This window comes from Periplaneta americana, chromosome 7, assembly GCF_040183065.1.
Source record: "Periplaneta americana isolate PAMFEO1 chromosome 7, P.americana_PAMFEO1_priV1, whole genome shotgun sequence".
Lineage (NCBI taxonomy): Eukaryota > Metazoa > Arthropoda > Insecta > Blattodea > Blattidae > Periplaneta > Periplaneta americana.
In genome coordinates, this window is record NC_091123.1 from 7,926,247 (window position 1) to 7,938,720 (window position 12,474).

The 12,474-nt window shown below is 34.4% G+C and overlaps 1 protein-coding gene across 1 annotated transcript in view; it reads left to right on the forward strand.

The window, feature by feature from the left end:
- The window catches only part of LOC138702854 (uncharacterized), a 571,430-nt gene that overhangs the window by 514,978 nt on the left and 43,978 nt on the right, over positions 1-12,474 (forward strand). Inside the window, exons 6-7 of the mRNA XM_069830203.1 lie at positions 9,612-9,701; positions 10,719-10,959. Of these exons, the coding sequence (XP_069686304.1) occupies positions 9,612-9,701; positions 10,719-10,959 (331 nt within the window). The remainder of the gene's footprint in view (positions 1-9,611; positions 9,702-10,718; positions 10,960-12,474) is intronic.

Here is a 12,474-nt window from a genome sequence, read left to right on the forward strand (position 1 = left end):
TTAATTGTTTCTTTATTTCACTAGATTATATCTTTATTCATTTGTTTTTAGTAGTTCATCGTTTTCTATGCAATGTTATTCCATAGTCGGGTCACGTAATTGGATTTTGTATATGTTTTCATCCTCTTTTGTTTTTTATTAATTGTTTCTTTATTTCACTAGATTATATCTTTATTCATTTGTTTTTAGTATTTCATCGTTTTCTATGCAATGTTATTCCATAGTCGGGTCACGTAATTGGATTTTGTATATGTTTTCATCCTCTTTTGTTTTTTATTAATTGTTTCTTTATTTCACTAGATTATATCTTTATTCATTTGTTTTTAGTAGTTCATCGTTTTCTATGCAATGTTATTCCATAGTCGGGTCACGTAATTGGATTTTGTATATGTTTTCATCCTCTTTTGTTTTTTATTAATTGTTTCTTTATTTCACTAGATCATATCATTATTCATTTGTTTTTAGTAGTTCATCGTTTTCTATGCAATGTTATTCCATAGTCGGGTCACGTAATTGGATTTTGTATATGTTTTCATCCTCTTTTGTTTTTTATTAATTGTTTCTTTATTTCACTAGATTATATCTTTATTCATTTGTTTTTGTAGTTCACCGTTTTCTATGCAATGTTATTCCATAGTCGGGTCACGTAATTGGATTTTGTATATGTTTTCATCCTCTTTTGTTTTTTATTAATTGTTTCTTTATTTCACTAGATCATATCTTTATTCATTTGTTTTTAGTAGTTCATCGTTTTCTATGCAATGTTATTCCATAGTCGGGTCACGTAATTGGATTTTGTATATGTTTTCATCCTCTTTTGTTTTTTATTAATTGTTTCTTTATTTCACTAGATTATATCTTTATTCATTTGTTTTTGTAGTTCACCGTTTTCTATGCAATGTTATTCCATAGTCGGGTCACGTAATTGGATTTTGTATATGTTTTCATCCTCTTTTGTTTTTTATTAATTGTTTCTTTATTTCACTAGATTATATCTTTATTCATTTGTTTTTGTAGTTCACCGTTTTCTATGCAATGTTATTCCATAGTCGGGTCACGTAATTGGATTTTGTATATGTTTTCATCCTCTTTTGTTTTTTATTAATTGTTTCTTTATTTCACTAGATCATATCTTTATTCATTTGCTTTTAGTAGTTTACCGTTTTCTATGCAATGTTATTCCATAGTCGGGTCACGTAATTGGATTTTGTATATGTTTTCATCCTCTTTTGTTTTTTATTAATTGTTTCTTTATTTCACTAGATTATATCTTTATTCATTTGTTTTTAGTAGTTCATCGTTTTCTATGCAATGTTATTCCATAGTCGGGTCACGTAATTGGATTTTGTATATGTTTTCATCCTCTTTTGTTTTTTATTAATTGTTTCTTTATTTCACTAGATCATATCATTATTCATTTGTTTTTAGTAGTTCATCGTTTTCTATGCAATGTTATTCCATAGTCGGGTCACGTAATTGGATTTTGTATATGTTTTCATCCTCTTTTGTTTTTTATTAATTGTTTCTTTATTTCACTAGATTATATCTTTATTCATTTGTTTTTGTAGTTCACCGTTTTCTATGCAATGTTATTCCATAGTCGGGTCACGTAATTGGATTTTGTATATGTTTTCATCCTCTTTTGTTTTTTATTAATTGTTTCTTTATTTCACTAGATCATATCTTTATTCATTTGTTTTTAGTAGTTCATCGTTTTCTATGCAATGTTATTCCATAGTCGGGTGACGTAATTGCATTTTGTATATGTTTTCATCCTCTTTTGTTTTTTATTAATTGTTTCTTTATTTCACTAGATCATATCTTTATTCATTTGTTTTTAGTAGTTCATCGTTTTCTATGCAATGTTATTCCATAGTCGGGTCACGTAATTGGATTTTGTATATGTTTTCATCCTCTTTTGTTTTTTATTAATTGTTTCTTTATTTCACTAGATTATATCTTTATTCATTTGTTTTTGTAGTTCACCGTTTTCTATGCAATGTTATTCCATAGTCGGGTCACGTAATTGGATTTTGTATATGTTTTCATCCTCTTTTGTTTTTTATTAATTGTTTCTTTATTTCACTAGATTATATCTTTATTCATTTGTTTTTAGTAGTTCATCGTTTTCTATGCAATGTTATTCCATAGTCGGGTCACGTAATTGGATTTTGTATATGTTTTCATCCTCTTTTGTTTTTTATTAATTGTTTCTTTATTTCACTAGATCATATCTTTATTCATTTGCTTTTAGTAGTTTACCGTTTTCTATGCAATGTTATTTCTTAGTCGGGTCACGTAATTGCATTTTGTATATGTTTTCATCCTCTTTTGTTTTTTATTAATTGTTTCTTTATTTCACTAGATCATATCTTTATTCATTTGCTTTTAGTAGTTTACCGTTTTCTATGCAATGTTATTTCTTAGTCGGGTCACGTAATTGCATTTTGTATATGTTTTCATCCTCTTTTGTTTTTTATTAATTGTTTCTTTATTTCACTAGATCATATCTTTATTCATTTGCTTTTAGTAGTTTACCGTTTTCTATGCAATGTTATTTCTTAGTCGGGTCACGTAATTGCATTTTGTATATGTTTTCATCCTCTTTTGTTTTTTATTAATTGTTTCTTTATTTCACTAGATCATGCTTTTATTCATTTGTTTTTAGTAGTTTATCGTTTTCTATGCAATGTTATTCCTTAGTCGGGTGACGTAATTGCATTTTGTATATGTTTTCATCCTCTTTTGTTTCTTTATATTTTCATTCACGCCCCTATTCTTTTGTTTCTTCAGCAGTGTTTTTCGTCATAATATTATATCTTATTTTACTTCTTTAATCCAATTTCCCATGTGTCTTTACTTTCTTTTGTTTATTAGTTATTTGGTTATCCGTTTATTTTTTCTTAATATTTATCGGATTTTAATTTGTTGATACCTTTATCTATTAAGTTCTTTGCAAGTTTATTATTATTATTATTATTATTACTATTAATATTATTATTATTATTGTTTACATATTTTTTCTTTAACTAGCTAGTGATTGGCTCGAAGGTGTGATCGGTTGGTTCCAAAGATGTTCAGATCAGATAAGATTTCTATCGACTTCCACCAAGTTTCGATCAGCGAACATCTGATCCCGTGGTGAACACAGTAACCAGGACCAGGCCTTCATGAAGCCTATGTGCGTGCGTACTCCCTAGATGTTCAACTTTCGCACGTCACCATGCCAGCGGTTGCCATAGCTACTCCTTAATCTTGGCGCCATTAAAGCCCTAATTCTGTAAATGGCCGACACAACATAACCATCACGAGGCCGCAGAGACATCTACAGCCAGGAAATATTGTAGACTTACATTTCCACCAAATGAGAGCGGCTTGTGCCATGTGTCATAATGCGATATCAGTTAACATAGTAGTTACTTCTGAAAATTAATTGTTGACCACTATATGAGGGATGCAGTTTCATTTTTTGTTTAGTGAAGAGAAAACGAAACTCCAGAAAAATTTTAATTCCAGTAGGCCTACACAAACCCTTTTGTGACATTTCATGTTTAAGAGGAGATAAGAAAGTGCAACAGATTGCCAAAATTGAGCAAGAGTGACTTAAAGTGTTTTATTAATTTTCATTTTATTCATTCACCATTTTTACAAAACCCAGTGATAATAACTAAATGAAATTTTGTACACTCTTACCTGATATACGGCCAAGTAATTGCTTGTCATGATTTTTTTGTATGACACTTGGGTTAGCTTGTATGATTTTTAAAATAATTTTTCAAAATTTATTTTTATCCGCAACAATAAATTTTGTGCTAATTGAAAGATATACCAGCTATGAAGATTTTCCTGATACTTAAAAAAGGTATTTTATGAACTTAAGCAAGTGATCAAAATTTCAGCAAAATCCATATGTTAGTTTCTGAGTTATGGGTACTTTTAAAAAAATGTAATTTTCGGAAAATGAAGCGTAAAATTTAGGATTATGACGTAGCACCATGATCTTCGATAATTATTTTGGGGTACTTGTAATGGAATTTCGAAATAAAATATTGGTGGGCTGATCTTTAAACACCAGACAATAAAATATCAAAATAAAAAAAATTGAATTGTTTACTATTTTTTGATAATGGAGCGTAAAATTTAGGATTATAAGAAAGTGTGGTATGGTCTATGGCATTTAATAATTATTTTTGAGCACTTCCCCATGGGATTTTGAAATAAAATATTGCAACCTAATTTTTAAACATCAGAGAATAAAATAGAAAAAGCTTAAAAATAGACTGAATTTTTACCATTTTCATTTGCATCTTCCCCTTAAGAACTCGGAAAACGTAGTTGCTGGTCTCCATTCCATTCGTCAGAGAAGTATCTGGAGAAAATCTGCTTCGTAAGCTGATCTTTGTCTGTCTGCACAGCTATACAGGAAGGATACGAGCCCCGGGCGTCGGGGTAGATGCCCGCACTGCAGACACGTAATTTAATTCTCGATACGAATCTTTATGGCCGTAGCGACGCGGTCACACCTTGGTCAGGGCAGTGCACAGTCCTTCATGGCAACGGATGAACCAAGCGCCGACACAGAGTTCACATTACTATGATATTAATGTGCCTAGATCCTTTTTCTCGTTAACAAGATAGTGATAGTGGACTTCAGGCTGTAAGCCTACGTATATTTTCGTCAGAAAAATTCATGTAATCGGCAGAATAAGAACTTATTTACGTTGCTATAGAAACAAGCATGAAAAACACTAGACTACCGAGTACATTATTATTATTATTATTATTATTATTATTATTATTATTATTATTGACGGCCGGATAGCAGTTGGTAGAGCAGCTGGCTACGGACTGGAAGGTCCGGGGTTCGATCCCAGGTGGTGATAGGATTTTTTTCTCGTTGCCAAACTTTCAGAACGGCCCCGAGGTTCACTCAGCCTCCTATAAAATTGAGTACCGGGTCTTTCCCGGAGGTAAAAGGCGGTCAGAGCGTGGTGCCGACCACACCACCTCATTCTAGTGCCGAAGTCATGGAAAGCATGGGGCTCTACCTCCATGCCCCCCAAGTACCTTCATGGCATATTACGTACCTTTTACCTTTATTATTACGGTATTATTATTATTATTATTATTATTATTATTATTATGTTTACTTACAAACTTACTTATAAATGGCGTTTAGAGAACCCGGAGGTTCATTGCCGCCCTCACATAAGCCCGCCATCCGTCCCTATCCTGTGCAAGATTAATCCATTCTCTATCATCATATCCCACCTCCCTCAAATCCATTTTAATATTATCCTCCCACCTACGTCTCGGCATCCCCAAAGGTCTTTTTCCTTCCGGTTTCCCAACTAACACTCTATATGCATTTATTATGGTTATTGTTGTTATTGTTATTATTATTATTACTGTAATTATTATTATAATTATTATTATTGTTACTATTATTATTATTATCCTTACTATTGTTATTATTGTTACTATTATTATTACTCTTATTATTATTATTATTATTATTATCATTATTATTATTTTCAAAAATTAAAAGGACCTACATTTATTTAATCCACCAACGGATTACAAAAAGAGTATGAAATATTAAGCTTACTGCTAACGTTATAATTTTTAGTTCCACCATTATACAGGGTGTCTCAGAAGGAATTGGGGATTAAAGCGGTGATAACGTAGGGTTGACATCCCTATTGCGATTAATGCCTATTTTCTGTACAGGTGGAAACCTTAACCTCCTGCTGCTCTGTAGGTCTCCAGGACTTCTAATGGGGATGAATTTTACTTTTACCGTAAAATATTATTACAAAAGTTGTCGGAAATAAATCAGTATTATACTAGTGATTTAGAAAATATTATGAAATATACAGATGTGACATAAACGCGTTTTCAAATTATATCCCGTATTAATATTTATATATTGGAACCTGCAACAAATTTTAGGGGCGCTTGGTAGCGTCACTGTTAAGGAGTTACGCTACAAGCTGGTCGCGGGTTAGATTCCCGGTGGGGTCATGGAGTTTGACAGTTGATTTAATCCTTTCGTGATAAAATTGAAAAATACATAAATAAAGTGCTGTTATATTTATTTTATGTGCGTTATTAATTGAAATTGAACCATAAAGTCATTCTTTTGTAAGGGTTTTACACAGACTATGTCAGCTATTTGTGGTTGCTAGGATACGAAATTACGATAACAAAATTGACAAAAACAACTCGCTGATAAGTTCATTTTATGTGCGTTATTAATTGAAATTAAACCATTAAGTCACTCTTTTGTGAGGCTTTTACACAGACTATGTTAGCTATTTGTGGTTGCTAGGATACGAAATTACGATAATAAAATTGACAAAAACAAATCGCTGATAAGTTCATTTTATGTGCGTTATTAATTGAAATTGAACCATTAAGTCGCTCTTTTGTGAGGCTTTTGCACAGACTATGTCAGCTATTCGTGGTTGCTAGGATACGAAATTACGATAATAAAATTGACAAAAACAAATCGCTGATAAGTTCATTTTATGTGCGTTATTAATTGAAATTAAACCATTAAGTCACTCTTTTGTGAGGCTTTTACACAGACTATGTTAGCTATTTGTGGTTGCTAGGATACGAAATTACGATAATAAAATTGACAAAAACAAATCGCTGATAAGTTCATTTTATGTGCGTTATTAATTATTCAATCTTAGAGTCAGTCTTATTATGCAAATTAAATATTATGTTAACTATATCTAGTTGCTAGAATACGAAATCAGGATAATAAAATTGACAAAACAAATCGCTGTTAAATTTCATTGTACGTGTATTATTAACTACAACAAATCAATGTTAAAAATTACCATTACGTAGCGTTAACATAGCATATGTTAGCTATTTGTAGTTGCTAGAATAAGACTAACACTCGCATAAGGAATCGTCAAATTCTTTTGCCAGTGTTGCTGTGCCAACTTGACCCCGTTGCAGTAAGGTCGCCCTCTCTCTTAATCGCTGTACAATGCTCCCTCGCCGCTCTGAGTTTCCATTCATCCAATTACCGCACAATTAGCAAGCTCCGAGGCGCGCCGTTCATAATCCTGTAATGCAGCGCTACCAACTTAACGAGCAGAATATGTGGACTCTAGTACAGCCACGTGGATATAATTTGCTGCTGCGTTGGAGTGGCACCCTTGCGCAAAATATTCTCATGTAGTTATTTGAGCCACTCGCTATTATACACACCGTTTTCAGCCCTAGAAATGTACTTCGAGTCCAGATAACGGTCTTGACCCACTCACGGTTGGATGTACAGTCATCCTCTTTGGTACAGTAGCCAGCATGCTTTGCATTAGACTCTGGGGTTCGTGGGTTCAAACCAAGCCGAAAGTTATGTATTTTTACGGGTGATTAAGTTCATTTGTATGACATACTTCACGGACAAAATATAATGGCCGTTTAGCGATTATACAGGGTGTAACAATCTTGCCGACAAACTTTAAGGAATGAGAGGACCGTTTTTGTTAAGGAACATATCATCGTTGATTTCATGAAACCTTGTTGTGACAGTACACAGCATAATTTTTCAAGATGAAGAAAAAATTAATTCAAAATAAATGAGGGTACATAAAAATATGAAACAATTCGGTAGAAAAAGTTTTTGAACATAAATGAGATCATCGAGGATCAGTGTAGGCCTATTAATATTTTTTTTTCCATCTGAAAAATTATTTTCTGTAGGAAGTTTCATAAAATCAACAACGATATGCCCGATGACACGTCCTTCATGTGTTATGCGTCCTTTTAGAAGCGCATGTTGCATAAATTTGCGCCTAAAGACCTTACCATGTCTGTACACTGCTGTAGTTTGTTATTGATCTGTGGTACATCTTCAGTCCGTCTTATCATCCAACAAATCCAACACAACACTGCCATGCTTGACAGAGTTGGATGATGAATTCTGCGAAAATGTAATGAGGTACTATAACTTACAGGGCATGTAATTTAACAGCTTTTGTAAATGTCAGAAAATGCATGAAAAATTAAAAATCATTCTGTACAAAAAATAACTAGACATTTGACTTTTCGAATGAATAGCTCCTTAAAAAAGTGTCGCCGAGCAAAAACAAAAATTTGTCCTTTTCGTATGACTTATCATTCCTCAAAGTTTGTCTGTTAGGTCCTGTTACACCCTGTATTTTACTTACAAACTTGCCTATGTCACAGTCTTTCTGGTGACCTATTGCTCACCAAAGGCTATAAACATTCTTACCATGATTTTCCTTTAGAGGGAAGTAAAATTGGATCACCATATCGTAAATTTATGTTACGTAAATAAACATTTTTTACTGAAACGTCTATCTTTGACCTACATTAATATAAAAAATTAAAAGATATTGCACAATGGAAATTACAGTGACGTTGTTCAACATCGGTTGACATGGCAATGCTTACGTCGTATCCGATAAACCCAAGAACGTGGAGAAGTTCATCCCTTTACTCAAAGAGAGTTTGCATACTCTTATACTGGGTGTTCATTTCAAAGTGTGTCATGACGTCACTGTTGTTGGGTCACCGATTTGAAGCGAGTTTCAACTTATATGTTAGAGAAGTTGCCTATTATTTAAGGCGTTCTTCAATCTGAACTTGAGAACGTGTACGGTATAACTTGAACGTCGTAGCAACAGATGGCGGTCTGTACGGTCTGTGTGCTACCATAACCTCTTTCGAACTGTGTTTTGCGCCGGCAAGTCGTACGCAGGGTATTTGTTATCATCGGTTGCGTACGGTAACATTCCACAACACAAATCAAATGCTCCGTGTCCATGTTGACCGTCGAAGTTAATGTCAACAAATACGTAAGTAATCGTCTTAACCCTCTCCCCATATCCCGACAGTACGTATTTCCAAACAGTTCACATTCCTGCCACTACCGGCGTTACCGTACGTATCGGTACGTACTCTTCAGAATGAACGCCGTATTTGTTATCCAACTTCTCTGCCTCTTAGATTATACACCTGAGCTGCGGAAGTGTAGGAAGATTGAATTCTCTAGGCTCATCAGCTAGCCACATGACGGCATACAGCGAGCCAAGACACATTTTGAACTGAACACCCAGTATACATAACCTACTTGGAAAAATTTATTATAATGCATGGGGAGGATGAATATATTTAAAAATTAATGTTATTCAGTTCCGCTTTGACATGGACGCTAAACTCATTCATTCATACTTAGTGTTCTGCCCAAAGACAGGTCTTTCACTGCAAATCCAGCATTCTCCAATCTTTCGTATTTTCTGCTTTCCTCTTAGTCCCCGCATATGATCCATATATCTTAATGTCGTCTATCATCTATCTTCTTCTGCCCCGAACTCTTCTCCCGTTCACCACTACTTCCAGTGCATCCTTCAGTAGGCAGTTACTTCTCAACCAGGGACCCAGCCAATTCCTTTTCCTCTTCCTGATCAGTTTCAGCATCATTCTTTCTTCACCCACTCTTTCCAACACAGCTTCATTTCTTGAATACAATTAAAAATAAAATAAAGTAAAAGTTCAAAATATGGCCTGATGTTTAGGCCTACGCCGACATTTCAGCGTTCGTTATATCACAATGTTTGTTGCAGGTGTACTCGCTGCTGTGCGTGATATCGCAGTACCAGGAGTACAAAGCTGGTCGGGGCACGGCTGAGAACGCCGCCTTCATGAGGCGGAAGGTACGTACTGGAGCAATGTGCACTGCACTACATTAAGGAACGCGCTTAGCTTTCAGCTAACTTACTGTCCATAACATACATACATACATACATACATACATACATACATACATACATACATACATACATACATACATACATACATACATACATAACGTACAGCGTGTTAAAAATTATGATAACACTTTCATATAATTATTATGAAATAAGTATTAATGATACAGTAACTTTGTGCCTATAATTTATTTAAGAGCTTCTATTGGCGCGTTATAAGCACTCAATGTGACAACCGCTTGTCACACGGCACACACGAGTCCACACCTGTGGAGTAACGGTCAGCGCGTCTGGCTGCGAAACTAGGTGGCCCGGGTTCAAATCCCGGTCGGGGCAAGTTACCTGGTTGAGGTTTTTCCGGGGTTTTCCCTCGACCCAATACGAGCAAATGCTGGGTAACTTTCGGTGCTGGACCCCGGACTCATTTCACCGGCATTATCACCTTCATTTCATTCAGACGCTAAATAACCTAGATGTTGATACAGCGTCGTAAAATAACCCAATAAAATAAAAAAATAAAATAAAAAGGCACACATGAACACTATACTCAAATTTTGCCACACACTCTCCAACATTTTCTGTTTACGGATGCAGTCGCAGCAATGATCAGTATTTTGGAGAGATATGCCTCATATCTCTAAAAAAAAAATAAGAAGTCACATGTTGTCAAGTCTGGTGACCTTGGAGACCAAGGACGAAAGACGAGATCAGCGGTAGCACGTCCAACCCAATGATATCGTTAGTAGGCTAGTCATATATCTACAAAACAACTTTTGTTACCACAGTTACGCATTTTTTTTTTCGAAAGCATGTTGTGAGTTGCCATTTTTCATCAGTATCTCCCATGGCAACAGAAATAACACTTTCCGAATCTAAAATGTTGAATGTTTGAAAGTTTCTCTATCAAATGATGTATAGCACGTTACATACTTAATAACAACCATACGCATAATTGTGTTGCAGGCGCCGCAGGTGCGGTACGCGCCGCGCGTGACGGCCACCAGCTGCCTGAGCACGCGCCGGCCGGCCACGTACCACGAGACCACGCAGAGCCCGACGGCGCCGCACTCCACGCTGCTGCTGCCCGACGACCCCAGCCGCACGCCGGCGCCGCTACAGCAGCTGGAGGTGCCGGCGCACCGGCCCAGCATCAAGCACGTGCAGTTCCCCGACGACGCCCAGCCCTCCAGCCCCACGTCCGAAGGTAAGGCTCTTCCTTTCTTTGGTTTTCCTTCCTTTATTTCTTTCTTTCTTTCTCTAATTTATTTTTTCTTTCCTTGTTTCTTCCTTTCTTTCTTTGTTTCTTCCTTTCTTTGTTTCTCTCCTCCTTCCTTTCCTTGTTTCTTGATTTCTTCCTTGCTTTGTTTTTTCTTCCTTTCTTTCCTTGTCTCTTTCTTCTTTCTTTTTTTCTCTGTCTTTTTCCTCTGTTTTATTCTTTGATTCTTTCTTACTTTCTTTCGTTGTTTCTTTCTTTCTTCCTTCATTTCTTTGTTTCTTTCTTTTCTTTCTCCCTTTCTTTCCACTTTTTTCTTAGTTTCTCTCTGTCTTTCTCTCTTTGTTTCTTTATTTATTTCTTACTTCGTTTGTTTAATCTTTCTTTCTTCGTTTCTTTCTTTGCTTCTTTGTTTCTTTCTTTCTTTGCCTTCGTTTCTTTAATCTTTGTTTCTTCATTTTTTTGCTCTTTCCTATTTCTTTCTTTGCTTTCGTTTCTTTAATCTTTGTTTCTTCGTTTTTTTGGCTCTTTCTTGTTTCTTTCTTTGCCTTCTTTAATCTTCGTTTCTTTCTTTGCTTCTTTCTTGTTTCTTTCTTTCTTTGCCTTCGTTTCTTTAATCTTTGTCTCTTCGTTCCTTTCTTTGTTCCTCTCTTTCTCTGCTGCTTTCTTCCTTTCTGTCTTCGTTTTTTCGTTTCTTTGTTTATTTACTCTTTCTTCGTTTCTTTATTTTTGTTTTTTCTTTATTCCTTTCTTTCTTCTTTTTTTCGTTTATTTGTTTCTTTCTTTGTTCCTTTCTTTCTTCTTTTTTCGTTTCTTTGTTCTTTCTTTCTTCTTTTCTTTGTTTTTGTTCTTTCTTTATTCCTTTCTTTCTTCTTTTTTTCGTTTCTTTGTTTCCTTTCTTCTTTTTCGTTTCTTTGTCCTTTCTTTGTTCCTTTCTTTCTTCTTTTTTCGTTTCTTTCTTCTTTCTTTGTTCCTTTCTTCTTTTTTCATTTCTTTGTTTATTTGTTCTTTCTTCGTTTCTTTGTTTGTGTTCTTTCTTTGTTCCTTCCTTTCTTCTTTCTTTCGTTTCTTTCTTCTTTGTTCCTTTCTTCTTTTTTCGTTTCTTTGTTTATTTGTTCTTTCTTCATTTCTTTGTTTTTGTTCTTTCTTTGTTCCTTTCTTTCTTTTTTTTCGTTTCTTTTTTCTTTTTTGTTCCTTTCTTCTTTTCTCGTTTCTTTGTTTATTTGTTCTTTCTTCGTTTCTTTGTTTTTGTTCTTTCTTTGTTCATTTCTTTCTTCTTTCTTTCGTTTCTTTGTTTCTTTGTTCTTTCTTTGTTCCTTTGTTCCTTCTTTTTTTCGTTTCTTTGTTCTTTCTTTGTTCCTTTCTTTCTTCTTTTTTCGTTTCTTTGTTTTTTCTTTGTTCCATTCTTGGTTTGTTTCTTTCTTTGTTTCTTGATTTCTCTGCTGCTTTCTTCCTTCCTTTTTTCTCCATTTATATTAGTTTCTTTATTTATTTATTTATTTCTCT